General features: G+C 39.8%; 1 protein-coding gene across 1 annotated transcript; it reads left to right on the forward strand.

The window, feature by feature from the left end:
- Positions 1-76: 76 nt before the first annotated feature.
- LOC144700522 (ABC transporter G family member 39-like) lies at positions 77-16,072 on the forward strand. The gene is given in 24 exon segments (XM_078571929.1): positions 77-441; positions 1,081-1,201; positions 1,455-1,543; positions 1,617-1,701; positions 1,780-1,939; positions 2,129-2,205; positions 2,276-2,326; positions 2,425-2,515; positions 3,125-3,426; positions 3,527-3,808; positions 6,191-6,505; positions 6,602-6,764; positions 6,981-7,084; positions 7,714-7,876; positions 7,964-8,059; positions 8,128-8,234; positions 8,306-8,638; positions 8,735-9,025; positions 13,911-13,994; positions 14,088-14,221; positions 14,304-14,531; positions 14,778-14,949; positions 15,389-15,643; positions 15,741-16,072. Coding segments are annotated over 24 exon segments (4,329 nt in total). The 3' UTR covers positions 16,002-16,072.
- Positions 16,073-17,851: the final 1,779 nt, after the last annotated feature.

Genomic DNA, 17,851 nt, shown 5'->3' on the forward strand with positions numbered 1-17,851 from the left:
CCTCCCCAATAATCGTCCAGCGAGACCTTTTGCCTATCCTCTGGCCTTTCTCTGTTGAAAGATAGAAGGCAGCTGGATGGAGATCTTCTAGGAGATTTCTCTCAAGAGCGTTTCCTCCGAGAAGGCGGTGGCTATGGAGGAGAAAGATGCGTGCAAGTCGAATGGAAGCTCTAGTTGGAGAAATAATAGCTCAAGCAAGGTCTTCTCGCGATCCTCTACATCCATGGAAGATGAAGAGGCTCTCAAGTGGGCCGCCATTGAGAAGCTGCCAACCTTCAGCCGCGTCCGAAGAGGGATCGTTGCTGTGGAGGGAGGGAAGACGAAGGAGGTGGACCTCCATGTCATGACCGCGGAGGAGAGGCGGCTCGTTCTGAAGAGGCTCAGCGATCTCGCGGAGGACAACGAGAAGTTCTTATGGAAGCTCAAGAACCGTATGGACAGGTTAGATCCTCTCTCTTCTCTTTCTCAAACAGTCTCGAAGAATTGTCGAAGGCCGTCGAAACAGTTGAGCCCAAGTAATCCTTGCGCAGGGACCACGGTAATTTTCTCCGTTTTGTTCAAATTTTATTAGATGCTCTAAAGGGACATCCTCCCGTAAGTTATCCTTACAGGGGACATCCTATACTCCGCTGTATCGTTCCAATTTTATCAGATGTCCTCTTAGGGACCTCCTCTCCTTAGTGGCCCTTTCCCAGAGATCATTCTTACCTTCTGTGTGGTTACAATTTTATAGATGTCCTCTTAGGTTTGTTCTATCCTTAGTTATCCTTGCCCAGATATCATGTTTTTCTCTGTATCGTTCCAAAATTATCTGGAGTAGCTTCCATGATTTCCGCTATAGCTTTTAACGTATTGGTAGGCGCTCAAAACATTAGATAAAATTGAAGATCACCGCTCTTCTCTTTCTCAAGCACTGTCTGCCAATTGTTAAACGCAGCTGGAGTGATAAGTGATTGGCCAAAGCAGATAAGTTGCCCCCTTGCAATCAGCTATAGCTTTTAACACAATCTTAGGCACGCAAATATTGACAGAAGTCTGTGATCTCAATCTTGAATTCACCTTTGTTCTTGGTGAATGAAGGGTCGGGATCGAGAGCCCGACAATTGAAGTCCGCTATGAGAATTTGAGCGTTAGCTCGGAGGCCCGCGTTGGAGACAGCGGAGTGCCTACGGCCATCAACTTCTTCACCAACAAGATTGAGGTAAGACTCATGATACTCTTGTTTGAGGACCGGTATCAAACGAAACAGGACAGAAAAAAACAGAGATCCCCCGGCCTCTGATAGGAAAACGTATCAGAACCATTTTCCGCTTCCCATTTCATCATCAAAACCTCTCCCCGTTAGTCTATTTTCAGTTCGTCCCTTCGTCCGTTCCTCCAAGCCCATGGACAGGAACCGACGACTGTATAAAACACTACTCAAGAGTTGACTTAATTTGGTGTATGGGTTTCAGGGATTCTTGAACTTTCTCAGGATTGTGCCCAGCAGGAAACGGTCTGTGACGATCTTGCATGATCTCTGTGGGATAATTAAGCCGTCCAGGTGGGTTTCAAAAATCTGATAGGCCAGGCCCAAATAATGAACCCTGACAGCCTTTTCTTCATGCTGTATACAGGCTGACCTTGCTTCTTGGGCCCCCTGGCTCAGGTAAGACAACGCTTCTGCGCGCCTTTGCAGGAAAGCTGGATCCTAATCTCCAGGTCAATTTCAGCGCAACCTTTTTCTCTGGCAAGAAAAGACGGGAATTTTGATGGACGTCGTCCCTTATGAATTAGCAGGTTTCCGGAGAGGTCACCTACAACGGGCATAGTCTGAAAGAGTTTGTTCCCCAGAGAACTTCAGCTTACATAGGCCAGACCGATGTCCACATCGGCCAAATGACTGTGAGGGAGACGCTTCAGTTCTCCGCCAGATGTCAAGGATCCGGAAGCCGATATGGTCATCTCTCTCTCTCTCTCTCTCTCTCTCTCTCTCTCTCTCTCTCTCTCTCTCTCTCTCTCTCTCTCTCTCTCTCTCTCTCTCTATCTATCTATCTATCTATCTATCTATCTATCGATCTATTTATATATCTATCTATCCATCCATGCGTCCATCATCCATCTTAAGTCTACCGCCAATTCACAACAGACATGCTGATGGAGCTGTCGAGGAGAGAAAAGCAGCAGAATATCAAGCCAGACCCAGACATTGACCTGTTCATGAAGGTAGGATTTCCAACTCCTGAAGTACGTTTACGCTACGATTTGGGATATTCTAAGTGTTGGTGCTTCTCAGGCCTCGGCGCTAAAAGGACAACACGAGGTGGTCACCGATTACATTCTGAAGGTTCAACACCACACCTACTAAACCAGCAATTATTATGAAACGAAGGATCGCCAATTTTAGGCAGTTGTCTCATTGTTTCATCTTCTTCATCATGTTAGGTTTTAGGGCTGGAAACGTGCGCTGATACCTTGGTAGGGGATCAGATGATGAGAGGAATCTCCGGTGGAGAAAGAAAACGTGTGACCACTGGTGAGATACATCTGCCTCTATATATATACACTTTCTTTCTCTTTTTTGTTTCTCCTTTCTCTTTCCACGTCTGCCTCTCTTTCTCCCAATCCTCTCTCCCTTTTTCTTCTGTATGTCCGTCTCTCTCTCCTCCTCTTTCTTTCTCTCTTCATCTTTCTCTATCCGTCTCTCTATCTTGGCCTCTCTCTCTGCCTGCCTCTCTCTCCTCGCTCTCACTCGCTTAATCCTTTCTCATTTTCTAACTGCGTCTCTGTCTTGCTCTCTTTCTCTGCCTTCTTCACTCTCTCTCTCCCCCTCAGTTTATCCTTTTCTCTCGCCCTCTATATTTCTCTCTTTCTCTTTTTCTGTCTCTCTTTCTGCCTCCCTCTCTCTCTCTCTCTCTCTCTCTCTCTCTCTCTCTCTCTCTCTCTCTCTCTCTCTCTCTCTCTCTCTCTCTCTCTCTCTCTCTCTCTCTCTCTCTCTCTCTCTCTCTCTCTCTCTCTCTCTCTTTTTCTGGCTCACTCTCTCTCTCTCTTTCTGCCTCACTCTCTCTCCCTCTATCTCTCTTTCTGGCTCTCTCACCCTCTCCTTCTGCGATGGTGGGCCATTGAAATGGGTTTCTTCCATCAGGGGAGATGATCGTAGGACCGGCAAAGGCGCTGTTCATGGACGAGATATCAACAGGACTGGACAGCTCAACAACTTTTCAGATAGTGAACGCTCTACGACAGTCTGTCCAAATCCTCAACAGCACGGCTCTAATTGCTCTCCTCCAGCCAGCCCCGGAGACGTACGCTCTCTTCGACGAGATCATCCTTCTCTCCGAAGGTCAAATCGTTTACCAGGGCCCCTGCGACAACGTTGTCGAGTTTTTCGAGTCCATGGGCTTCAAATGCCCTGAAAGGAAAGGCGTTGCCGACTTCCTCCAAGAGGTGATAACTAAATATCCAAGAAGAAAAATGAAAATCACAAAAGAATGAAAATTCCATCGAGATTTACATTTTCTCTTGTTTAACGAAAATTTTGGCACAGGTGATGTCAAGAAAAGACCAGGAGCAGTACTGGGCGAGGCAAGACGAGCCTTACCACTTTGTATCAGTGAGAGAATTTGCGGAGGCATTTGAGGGGTTTCACGTTGGTCGTCGACTTAGGGAAGACCTACGGATTCCCTTTGACAGAGAAAGAAGTCATCCCGCTGCTCTCTCTACCTCGGACTATGGCATCGGCAAGAGGGAACTGTTGAAAGCTTGTTTGTCCAGGGAACTGCTGCTGATGCGGCGAAACTCGTTTGTTTACGTCTTCAAACTCATGCAGGTCTGGCCAACCTATACTCTCTCTCTCTCTCTCTCTCTCTCTCTCTCTCTCTCTCTCTCTCTCTCTCTCTCTCTCTCCCTCTCTCTCTCTCTCTCTCTCTCTCTCTCTCTCTCTCTCTCTCTCTCTCTCTCTCTCTCTCTCTCTCTCTCTCTCTCTCTCTTTCTCTCTCTCTCTCTCTCTCTCTTTCTCTCTCTCTCTCTCTCTCTCTCTCTCTCTCTATATATATATATATATATATATATATATATATATATATTATCTATCTCTCTCTATACATATATCTTTATCTTTGTTTATCTATCTACCTATCTATCTCTCTCTCTCTCTGTCTCATGTATATAATGTATACATGCATCATGATGTCTTCTGGACAGACATAATCATCATAAAATGTGATTTTACTCTCTCTCTCTATCTATCTTTATCTCCGTCTATCTATCTATCTCCCTCTATCTACATGTATATAACATATACATGCATCATGATGACTTCTGGACAGAAATAATCATCATAAAATATCATTTTACTCTTTCTCTCTCTCTTCATATCTATCTGTCTTTATCTTCGAATATCTATCCATCTCTCTCAGTCTACATGTGTATAACGCACACATGCATCATGAAGCCTTCAGGAAAGAAATAATCATCATTAAATGACATTTTACTCTTTCTCTCTTTGCTCACACGCACATATATACATATATGACCAAATATCTCAGATCATGCAGGTCAGCTGATAATCCCTAATACTGTTTTCTCGTTCTCTCTATATGTACATGTTTAAATATGATGTCATCTGGAAATAGAACTGTACATACACACTCACTCGCACACAGACATTGATTCTCATTTCACCTAACCTGTTCTTTTACTCTCACTTTTTCACTACTATATAACGTCATAGTGACTAAGAAAATCCTATGTATCTCATTATACACATACACTACTTATATGTGATGTCATACAGGTCAGTAAACATATCTTTCAAATCCCCCTCGCTCTCTGCCTTCATCGACATGATTAAGTCTCTCTTAATATGTACATATATAGCGTATGTGTGCGTGTGAAAACATATACGATGCCATTCAGGTTTGCAAACATACCCTTTTACTCCTCTCTATCCCATCTCATCTCATACATATATGTATACACACATATGTATATGATGAGATTTGGGCAGAGAAAATTGTTCATAAATGACGTAAGTTTACTCTCTATGTGAAGATATATGTATATGCATAATGTTATGTAGGTCAGCAAACGTAGCCTTTTATTCTCTCTATATCTATCTATCTATCAATACATCTCTATCTCTATCTCTCTATCTGCATATCAATCTATCTCTATCTCTATCTCTCTATCTATAAATCAATTTATCTCTATCTCTCTATCTCTCGATCAATCTATCTCTATCTTCTATCTATCTATCAATCTATCTTTATATATCTATCAATATATCTCTATCTCTATCTCTCTATCTATCTATCTTTCAATCTATCTCTATCTCTATCTCTCTATATACCTATCTATCTCTATCTCTATCAATCTATCTCTATCTCTATCTCTCTATCAATCTATCTGTCTATCTATATATCTATCTCTATCTCTGTCTTTATATATCTATCAATATATCTCTATCTCTATCTCTCTATATATATATCTTTCAATCTATCTCTATCTCTATCTCTTTATCTATCAATCTATCTTTATCTCTCTATCTATCTATCAATCTATCTCTATCTCTATCTCTCTATATATCTATCTTTCAATCTATCGCTATCTCTCTATCTATCTATCAATCTATCTCTATCGCTATCTCTATCTATCTATCAATCTATCTCTATCTCTCTATCTATCTTTATCTCTCTATCTATCTATCAATCTATCTCTATCGCTATCTCTATCTATCTATCAATCTATCTCTATCTCTATCTCTATCTCTATCTCTCTATCTATCTTTATCTCTCTATCTATCTATCAATCTATCTCTCTCTCTATCTCTATCTCTCTATCAAACTATCTCTGTCTCTATCTATCTCTATCTCTCTATTTTTCTATCTCTATCTATCAATCTATCTATTTATCAATAGATCTATCTGTCTCAATCTCTATCTCGATCTCTATCTCTATCTCTATCTCTATCTCTATTTGTATCTCTATCTCTATCTCTATCTCTATTTGTATCTCTATCTCTATCTCTATCTATCTATCTCTATCTATCTATCGATCTATCTCTCTATGTCTCTCTATCTCTCTCTATATCTATCTATGTATCGATATATATATATATATACATATATATATATATGTATTTCGCACACACATATATACATATATGATGCCATTTCAGTTGAATCCCTAATGATGTATTCCATTGTGACAGTTAACACTGATTGGAGTGGTGACCATGACGATGTTCTTGCGCACGAACATGCGAAAGAATGATGTCGAGGACGGAGGAATCTTCCTTGGGGCGCTCTACATTGGGCTTATGATCCATCTGTTTAACGGCTATGCAGAGCTTGCCATGAGCATTGCGAGGCTGCCCATCTTCTACAAGCAAAGAGATTTCCGTTTCTATCCGTCTTGGGCTTACGCTCTCCCAGCGTGGATCTTGAAGATCCCCATCTCAATTATCGAGTGTGCTCTTTGGACTTCACTCACTTACTACGTCATCGGCTACGACCCAAATATCCAGAGGAAAAAAATCCGTTTCTTTATTTTTAAGTTTCCTCCTATGAATAAATGCATTTTTTTTAGGATAATGAACTTGGGTTTGTTTTTTTTTTCCTTCAGGATGTTGAGACACTACGTACTTCTAGTTTTGCTAAGTCAGATGGCGTTTGCGCTGTTCCGATTCATTGCTGCTCTGGGCAGGAACATGGTCGTCGCCAGCACGTTTGGATCTTTTGCCCAGCTCATTCTTATAGTTCTGGGAGGGTTCGTCCTCTCCAGAGGCAAGTTCTTTCCGTTGAAACATGATAAAATGGTTAAAACCTTGGCTGAAGTTTATTGACATGATAAAATGGTTAAAACCTTGGCTGAAGTTTATTGACATGATAAAATGGCTAAAACCCTAACTGAAGTTTATTCACATGATAAAAGGGCTAAAACCCTAACTGAAGTTTATTCACATGATAAAATGGCCAAAGTCTTTGATTCTTTCGTTGCAGTGGATGTGAGGAAGTGGTGGATTTGGGCGTACTGGTCATCCCCTCTGATGTACGTCCAGAATGCTATCGCCGTCAATGAGTTCCTAGGGCACAGCTGGAGCCGAGTAAAACCCTAAACTCGTTTCCCCAAGTGTTACATTTTACCGCCCTACTTTACTCTTTAATATTAATTATTTCGTTTTCTTACATTCTTTTTTCATTTTCTTCTCTTTCTTACTTCTATTTAATGTATTTTTTTATTTGTTTCTCTCTTTATGTCAATTATATTACTCGCATTTCTACTTTTAATGATTTCTTATTTGTTTTTGTTTTCCTTTCTTCTCTTCTTGTTTTTTATGTATTTCTATTCTTTTATCTTATTTTATTTATATTTTTGGTATTATCCTTTCTTTTTTTCTTATTTTTCATTGAATTTTATTTTTAATTTTTCGCTGTTAATTTATTTATCTTAATATTAAAAAAAAACATTCCTCTTATTAATTCTCTATTTTCCTTTTGAGCTTTATTTTTATTTTCAATATTGTAATATTTATTATAATAGAGTTCTTGATATTATTTTTTATTTCTTAGATTCACATTTAAAAAAAAACTTATTTTCATCTCTTGTGTACAAATATATTTCTTTACACTTATTTTCGCTTTTTTTCTATTTTTTTCGTCATTAGTTTTTATTCCCCACCTTGAAGTCCGCTCGATTAAGTTTGTTTGCTTTACCTCTCTTTGTGGTTCCCAGGTTGTCAGCTTAGGAAACAATACAGATACTATTGGCGTTCAGATACTCAAGACACGAGGCCTCTTTTCGGACGCCTCCTGGTTTTGGATCGGTGTGCTGGCTCTGCTTGGTTATATAATCCTTCTCAACGGCATGTTTGCACTCGCTCTAGCCTACCTGAACCGTAAGTATGAACGAACACACGATTGCGATTCAGATTATCTTTTCAAAGAAGAGAAAAGAGCTTTCAATTCACCAACACTTGATGCAGCATTTGGGAAAGGGCAAGTCCTATCGGAAGAGACACTACGCGAGAAGGAGCTCAACAGAACGGGCGTCGTAAATGAGCTAAAAACAGTCTCACAAGGTAAGTTTTTCTTCAAAAAAAAAACACCTGACTATCCAAACGAATGCTTAACGTCGCGTGATTTTCAGAAACGCAGAGAAGAACGCGCGAGAAGGAGAAGAAGGGGATGGTTCTCCCGTTCACTCCCTACTCCATCGTCTTCGAGAACATCAAGTACTCCGTAGACATGCCGCCAGTGAGTTTCTGTTGATATTTGACGCCGTTTACAATTCAGAAAAGCTTGAAAGAAGGAGATATGATTTGTAGGAGATGAAGGCCGAAGGGGTGATAGAAGACAGGCTTCTCTTGCTCAACGATCTGAATGGCGCGTTCAGGCCGGGCGTTCTCACGGCGCTGATGGGCGTTAGCGGAGCGGGGAAGACGACGCTGTTGGACGTCCTTGCTGGGAGAAAGACGGGGGGATACATCGAAGGAAACATCAGAATCTCCGGTTTTCCTAAAAAACAGGAGACTTTTGCCAGAATTTCTGGCTACTGCGAGCAGAACGATATACACTCGCCTCATGTCACGGTCTACGAGTCTCTCCTCTTTTCTGCGTGGCTTAGGCTCCCATCTGACGTTAACGCAGAAACTAGAAAGGTTAGCCGACTGAGTACTTTTATGATATGAAAATTTCCCAAACTAATGTCTCAGTCTAAGAATTGTTATCGTTTTTTTTAACTTTCTTACTGGCAGATGTTTATAGAGGAGGTGATGGAGCTGGTGGAGTTGACCTTCCTAAGAGGGGCCATAGTGGGGCTGCCAGGGGTGAATGGGCTGTCCACGGAGCAGAGGAAGAGGCTGACCATTGCTGTTGAGCTTGTGGCCAACCCTTCTATTATCTTCATGGACGAACCCACTTCTGGGCTCGACGCGAGGGCCGCAGCTATAGTTATGAGGACAGTCAGGAATACTGTGGACACCGGCAGGACTGTCGTTTGCACCATACATCAGCCTGGAATTGACATTTTTGAGGCCTTTGATGAGGTTACAACATCCGTCCTTTTAGTCTTTCATTCATTTTTTTATTTTTAGTTATTTCTTATTAAGTCTGTCTTTTTACTTTTTGCATTTAAAAGTTTTCCGTTTTATTATTATCTATTTCCTTGTGCAGCTTCTGTATTCTTTGACTTTTGTTTTAACATTATGCTTTAACTTTAATGTTCATGTTTTATAATTTTCGTTCTATTTTTCTATTTTTCTATTTTCATTTTTCATTTTCATTTTTATTTTTTTATTTCTCATTTTTTCAATAGACTTTTAAATTTACTTTACATTCTTCATTATTTGACTATTAATTTTATAAATTTATTTCCATTTTTAATTATTTATTTTTTATTTTTATTTTTTTCACTTCTCATTTTCATTTTTCTTCAGCTTTCTCATTCATTTTCATGTTTTCCTTCTCTTTTTCCTTCATTTTTCATTTTTTCATTCTCTTTTTTAATTCATTTTCATTATTTCATTCATTTTTCATTTTTTCCTTCTCTTTTTCATTCAGTTTTCATTTTTTCTTTTCTTTTTTTTTTATTTTTCCCTTGAATTTTCATTACTTCTTGTTTTTCCTTTTCACTTTTCTTTTTTTTTTAATTGGCAAAAAACATGGTGCCGGGTACGTCCAACCCTAGGGTTGTGCTGTAGACCAATCCAGCCGTGCCCTGGTCGCCACCTAGGGGGTTTTATATATAAAGAGTATGTTTATCAGCGTTTATCGGTGTGGAGTGAGTGTAAATGTCCCAATTACACACGAAACCTACTTGGCCACAACCATGATGCAGTAAAAGAAACAATTTAGTAGTGGTACGTAGGCATTACGGGAGAGGGTCGCTCGATGCCCGCAACGTGCTGTTGCACCGTAGCGGTGATGGTGCACGGAGTGTACTTGATCCACTCGTCTTCATCAGGTGTTTGCATTGAGGTGCGCAGCGGGTACTACAATCAGGCAAGAGGGTGAGAGCTCCGCCTCTAGTGCTCCATGCGATACACCACTCGGGAGGACCATCTTTCAACATGGTGCAATGCGCGCGAAGAGCCGACAGGCCGAGGACCTCAACTCGATGACAACCTCGCGCCGCACGGGGGAGATCTTGCCAAGTAAGGAATAAGGAGGGAGGGGTATGAGAGCATACCGCATAGTTCGCAAGAGCGTCTGTCGTTTGGTTCCCCTCGTGCAACTGATGATGGATGATTGTCAAGTGGCACTGACACCTCATGATGACGTTTCATACGCTCTCAAGACGCCACTAGGAGCATGTACTCGCATGGAGCATATTGACTAAAAACTTTGAGTCTGATTCTATGAAGATATTGTGAAGTTTTCACTCATCGTAGAGGAGCAAGCCATACGTATCGCCATAGCCTCGACTACTGTGTTAGTTTGGACTCCATAAAAATAGTAAAAAGCAAAAAGGATACTCCATGTGCGGTCGCGAAGAATAAAGCCCCCACTAGTTGGGCCCAGGTTCCCTTTTGCTGCACCATCCACATTCAGCTTTATAATGTCGATTGGCGACAAGTGCGAATGGACAATTTATTGTCGAGTGGTGATGGGGATCAAGGTCACCAAAATGCCCCAGGTGCGAACAAGATCGCACATAAGGGCTGAACTACACCAAAGGGGTGGTATGAGGTGATGTGTGTGTTGTACCCATAATTTAACCCGTAGCATAATATTCAATGCTCACATGGGAGACCTTACAAAACGAGAAGAATTTCATCCTTTCCAGATCTCTCATAGTAGGTAGGATATGGTGACGTACAGGTAGGGCTCCGCTTAGAGCATGCTGACGAGATAAATATCTTTTCAAAGCACTTTAACATTGTTGGTTTACTGTGGGTGGGTAATAGTGGGCATCAATGGTATGTAAATTGGCACCAACAGTCTAGAGTAGTCTCACTATAGAAGAAAATTTGTTCCATAGTCTCAACCTAGGGAGAAAAGGGGCAGCAATGGCATCGCGAACTGAGTGAGTGACCGATATGGGTCACCTGATCGTCTGTTGTGAGGCCACGATGCATGAGTCTCCAAAGGAAGAATGAGACACGAGTAATGATCGCCGGATGCCAGATGTAGTGACCCCAGGTCTATGTATGGGATCTCTCTCAAAAATGATCCTAAGAGGACTGACAATAGAAATTCTCGTCGAGCGTGAGAGTCCAAATAGGGCGGTCCTGAGAGGTCCATGTAGCAGTAGCCAGTGCATGCAATAAGGTATCTAACGAAAGTCCATGTTGCTCCCATAGGTGTTGCATATTCCTTGTGAGCAACTGTGCCACATTCAACCGCAATCTATGATGGACGAAGTGAGGATGGCTGGCTAAGGGTGTGTCGGCGAGCCATGTATCATACCACGCACTAATCGTGCCTTGGCTGATGTGCCAATGAATCACATTGTGATGTAATATGCTGTCGGTTGGGATGGTACGACGCGTATTACACCACAAGAGTCGACGTATGCAACAAATTATCTAGAGGATATGGTGCAAGTTTTTGAGAATAACGACAGAATACGAAGAACGAACTAACAAAGTTTAACGAACAATTAAATTGGCAAAGTTTGATTAAGTCTAATTCGACTTCCCAATATCCCTTTGGACCAATTAGATGCGTAAGATGAGGAGAAAATTTAATTACCCATCAGCATCCCATTCCCCAAGTAAACGATTAGCGTTTTACCACAACGAGAAGTTCTATCTCTCACTAAGTTGAGTAAGTTCAGTTTGAGGAAGAGTTTCCTATCTCGCAAGGCACAGAAATTAACTCGACAAGTACTGAAAGGAAAATAATGATCTGCAACGAAGTGAAGATGATGTAACCTGGTGGGTGTGACACCCGGCGTTCGTAACGGACTCAAACAGTCGATCCAATCAGAGAGAGGCATGTCCGCTGGGCATGAAACTTGAACTGGGCACAGAGGTAGCAGGAAACCCGATCTTTCAAGCAGAGAGAGAAGGCAGGGGGTGCGCTGGTGCGATAGGAGAGACGCGCGGGCTGGCGATGGACCTGCACGGGCGCAGCAGTGCTCGCGCGGGTTGGCGGAGGCCGTGCGTGCACGCGAGTGCAGCAGAATAGTGCACGCAGAAAATGTGTCAGTGGCGATCGTGCGGAGGAGAGACAGCTGGGCGGACGGTGGAGAGGACCCGCAGGCGCCGCAATTCAATGGAGGGGAAAATTCTGGGGCATGAGAAACTCCAAGAATTTCCAAAGAATAGCAGGTATGGGCATGCTTTGGGTAGGAAGATCCAAGATTGAGAAGTTCTCGGACATTCTTACTCCAGACACCAAGCGTTTAACGAGCAGGGGGCATCCAATGTGCGACAGCGAGAGACGAGAGTCGATAGGCTGGCGATGTTGACTCGATCCGACGCAAATCAACCGGAGATGGCGGTGACAATGAAGAAGATGATCTCAAACCTCAGGTCTTCAAGAAGTGGCTGCCCTGCAGATTCTTGAAGCGAGGGTAGTCACGAACTGGCAATTCTAGATGACAAAATCGAACTAATCTATGGAGGAAGAGCGCTGGCGACAATCCATGGTAACACATCGTGGAAGAGGGGCCATGTTTTCCCACGTTCTAGCTATCAAGCTAACTAAGACTATCTGAGGATAAGAGAACTAGAAAAAAAAAACTTCAAATTCACTTTGATTCTCAAATTCCAATCTGTCTGTCCTCTTATTCATGCCGGCCTTTATATAGGGCCAAAGGCATGCTCAATTGAGCGTAACTGGAGGGAACCATCTCGAGACGAGTGGTTCTCTCAAAACGACGAAAAATAAAACGTGCAAAAAAGAATGAGGCCTAAAACACGATCGGCCTTGTCAGCAATTCATCGAAGAAATTACAAAAGAAAAAGAAAAAATGAAAACACTTGCAGCTCCATCCTCACGCGGAATACTTGAATGACGCGTCGCGGGCGTTGGTTAGAGATGGTCGGTGAGGTTGCTGGCGTCGTTCCGTGTTGATGGCGAGATGGTCCCCCATCACATTGGATATCTCTAGCCAATGTCGCCGCCAAGTCCGCCACCTTTTATGGCCCTCGATATTTGACTCTCTACAAGCTAACTCGCTGTACTTGGCTGAGATGAAACTCTCCAATGTCGTCCTTTTCACGTTTCACTTTCATTTCCTATTTTTTCCTTTTCATTTTTCCCTTGCATTTTTGTTATTCATTTTTCCTTATTTCCATTTGTTTGATTTTTTGATTATTTCCATTTTCATTTTTTTCATTTTTTTCATTTTTTTCATTTTTTTTCATTTTTTTCATTTTTTTCATTTTTTTCATTTTTTTCATTTTTTTCATTTTTTTCATTTTTTTCATTTTTTTCATTTTTTTCATTTTTTTCATTTTTTCATTTTTTTCATTTTTTATTTTTTTCATTTTTTTCATTTTTTCATTTTTTCATTTTTTCTTTTTTTCATTTTTTTCATTTTTTTCATTTTTTTCATTTTTTTCATTTTTTCATTTTTTTCATTTTCATTTTTTCATTTTCATTTTTTTTCATTTTTTTAATTTTTCGTTTTTTAAATTTTTCGTTTTTTAAATTTTTAGTTTCTATTTTCATTTTTTCATTGTTTCCTTTTCAGTTTTTATTTTTCATTTTCATTGTTTCATTTTCATTTTCTGTTTTCTATTTTATTTTTTTATTTTTTCAATATTATTTTTCCGTTTTTGAATTTTCATTTGATGGTTAGAATACTTTAATTTCAAAAAATTAATTCTTTTGATTTTCCCTTTCTATTTTTTAAAAAAAGAATTATTTATTTTAGTTTATTTTAATTTCCCCTATTTATTCAACCAACTGCAGCTCTTTTCATTGTAATACTGTCTTTTATATGCTAAGTGCTTGACCGCATTATCTTTTGGGGTGTAGTTGTTCCTTATGAAGAGAGGAGGAGAGGAGATTTACGTGGGTCCCCTCGGCAACGACTCCAACCATCTCATAAGCTACTTTCAGGTGGATTGTAGGCTCAAATCTAGAGTTAGTGTAACGGATACTTCTGAGTTCACTCTCTAACAATTACAATGGGCAAACAAACCTCCACGGCAGGGAATTGAAGGGATAAGGAAGATCACAGATGGGTACAATCCCGCTACTTGGATGTTGGAAATCACATCAAAGGACCAGGAAGATAAACTCGGAATCAATTTCACCGAAATATACAAGAATTCAAAGCTGTTTAGGTGAATGGGTTTTTCCTTGTTTTGGCCAAAGGATAAATCTTTCTACAAAACTCTCTGACCATCATAAAATGATATTTTTCAGGCAAAACATGGACTTGATCAGGGAGCTTAGCAAGCCTGCCCCGGGGGCAGAAGATGTTCATTTCCCAACGCAGCATTCTCAGTCCTTCATCACTCAGTGCATGGCCTGCTTGTGGAAGCAGCACAAGTCTTACTGGCGCAACCCTTCATACACGGCTGTGAGATTCTTCTTCTCCATGGTCACGGCTCTTCTGTTGGGGACAATCTTCTGGCGGCTTGGCCAAAGAAGGTACGCATGATTGAGACAAATAAGTATACACCCACCACATTATACGATAACAATTATCATAAACGCTAATGAAATGGTAGATAATAACAAACAGAACTACATTAATTGCATTAACCACTGTTATTGAGATCATAATTACTTCGTTATGGGTCATGTTTTCATTTTTCTGGTTGAATAACAGTGATCCGAAATGAAAGGCAAACTCAAGTGAGGTGTTGACGTTGATTAATTCTTTGTTGTTCGCAGATCAAATCGGCAAGATTTATTCAACGCACTGGGAGCTTTGTATTCTTCGGGGATGTTCATAGGAATACAGAATTCCCTCATGGTGCAGCCAGTGGTTGACATTGAACGAACAGTCTTCTACAGAGAGAGGGCGGCTGGGATGTATTCTGCATTGCCCTATGCTTTTGGACAGGTATTATTTCATAAAGTTAATCGACTTCGATTCTTGAATAATCCATACCAATTCTGGTTCTATTGTTACAAAGTATTCCCTTTTTCTGTGGAAAAGGCGCCAGTGGTAACACTCAATTCAATAAGTCTATTGGAATTGGCTTCGATTCATACCATAACATATGAACAGTAAGAACTTCAATTCTTATCGATACAGGAAACTCCTAGGGAAGAAATGGATTATGAAATGGGAAATAAAACTAATAGCCCCACACGAGGTTTATGGATAAGTGACTGTCTGATAATGACCAAGGAATATCCGTCTTTCTGCTAATCATGATCTTCAATAAAGACTTTCTATGATCCCGGTTGTTCAATAATTTGATAAACAGAGTCATTCTTTCAACATCATCAATCTCTTATCTTTCTCCTCTAGATTGCTCATTCAAACACATTTGCAGGTCATGATTGAGATCCCTTATGTGTTTTTCCAAGCTATATCAAGCGGGGTGATAATCTACAGCATGATTAATTTTCATTGGACAGCAGCCAAGTTCTTCTGGTTCATCTTTTTTCTGTTCACTACTTTCCTCTACTTTACATACTACGGCATGATGGCGGTGGGATTGACACCCAACAGCAACATTTCTGCTATTGTCTCTACTGCATTCTACGGCATATGGAACACATTTAGCGGCTTTGTCATTCCTCGCAGGGTGGGTCTCTATCTATAATTCTTCTACAGATTCAGGCCCTTAAAATGAAATCAAAAGGTTGATTGACACAATCACACCTTCTTTGAACTTGTTGCAGAGAATGCCTGTTTGGTGGAGATGGTATTATTGGGGATGCCCACTTGCATGGACTCTTTATGGGCTCATAGCTTCGCAGTTTGGTGGATATGAGGATGTGATGGAGGACACCGGTGAAACTGTGAAGGCCTACTTGAAGAGGTATTTTGGCTATGAAGAGGGTTTTGTGGGGGCCGCTGCGGGAGCAATGATTATGTTTGATGTCCTTTTTGGCTTTGTATTTGCCTTGTCCATCAAAATATTGAACTTCCAGAAAAGGTAGACTGTACCCGGATTCTTACAAACTGTCTATAAATTATTGTGTTTGAAATGAGGTGATAAATTATTGGTCAACTAATAATTATTGGTCTCCTTCTATACATCTACCATTTCTCTTTTAATGGTAAAACGCCTTTTAAAAATTTTGCGCACTTATCATGGCTATTATTTTCCTTTAATTGTGATGCTTAAAAAAAAAGGAAAAGCAAGAAATTATTTTGGTTCTATATCTCCCACTTCAGATTTCATGTATTATTTTTTATAGAAATAAATTCATAAAATGCATCTGAGATTCTTATAGTGATATATTTAATGTTTAGTACATCATAATGAGATCATAATATAATTATATCATATCTTTCAAAATATATTATAAATATTTCTTCTCATTAGAAATTTGAGATGGATATCAAAATACCCATATATAATAGCCCTATTCGGTCACACACATAAGATTAGTATGACAGATCTTGCAGCCATTTGTGTAGAGATATAAATCATAGATGGTAATCTTTAGGGACTTAATTTATCAAAGTCATTCGTATGAACCTCAAGATGGTACAATACCTGTCAGTTAGATCTTTTCATGTCCTATTTGTGTAAACCAAATATATTTTGTGGATGGAGGGCTGTGTTGACTGTGAAAATGAGTGTCAAATGATTTTATCGTCAATATGCCACCTTTCACCCCTCATATGAGGAGAGAAAGCTTATGGGAAAATATGGCATAAAAATATTGAATCAGTTACTTCAATTAATTTTCTAATGTATTAGTACTTAGTAGGATGACATATTAGGGTTTCACAATTGGCAACACCCTAAGTGATTATTGGAGTTCCGTGAAGATGAGAGATTATACATGAGGTCCAACTAGGTGCTCCACAGGCTAACAACTAAATCTATTACTTAGCTTTAAATCAATTGACAATCAAATATATTTTAGATATGTTTGATTAGATAAGTCTAGTGATAGAATGTTTTTGGACCATTTGAGATGTTAACTAGAGTAGTACACATGTCTAACCGGTCATACACAAAATGTTTATTCAATGTCCGACGATATACTTAAAGGATAAGGGCTTTAAGATAAACTTATTATTAAGTATGAATATGAAAGATGCATTGATCAAGTTACTTAAGCAAGACTTAATCGGGTGTCCATCCTTCTACTTCCTTCTCTCATTCGATGCTGCCCTTTCTTGGTGAGACTAGAACGACGATGACATCCTTCATGGATATTTGATGTGACAAGTGTGACCTATGGAGTAGAATACAATGGATATTTGATGTGTCAAGTACCACATAGATACGTTTAAGGCCTGGATACTTGTGCAACTTGTGAGGACTCATTTCAGGAACCAAAATAATAGCTGATTCAATTCCACACAAGGTGATTCTATCAGCATGTTGGTTTGTTTTAAAGTTATGTTAAAAGTCTGTTTTAATTTTATCAATCAAGGCAGTCAGAATTGAATGATATGACTATTTATACAATGGAAGAGTAGTCATTTCATACTTAAAAATTATGTGATGATACGTACTCCCCATATGAGCTTCCCATCATATGTATTTGTACAGTTTAGGAAGGTTCATCACATTCTTAGGAGACTCTTGGAAACACTGAACATATATTAGTTTCATCATTTCTTGTTTCCTGAATTCACTACTTTCAGACTTTACAGGCCCTATTTTGGAACACCTTTATTCATTTTTTCTAATCGTTATTATTATCTCATATATCATTAGGATTAGCAATCTGGGAAGTTTTTTACGAAGGATCAATACCATAGTTAAGTAAAATATTATTTATGTATTAAACGCAACATCCCTAAAATAGTTATTTCCTATTCATAG

Source organism: Wolffia australiana, chromosome 3, assembly GCF_029677425.1.
Source record: "Wolffia australiana isolate 7733 chromosome 3, ASM2967742v1".
In the NCBI taxonomy this organism is placed as follows: domain Eukaryota; kingdom Viridiplantae; phylum Streptophyta; class Magnoliopsida; order Alismatales; family Araceae; genus Wolffia; species Wolffia australiana.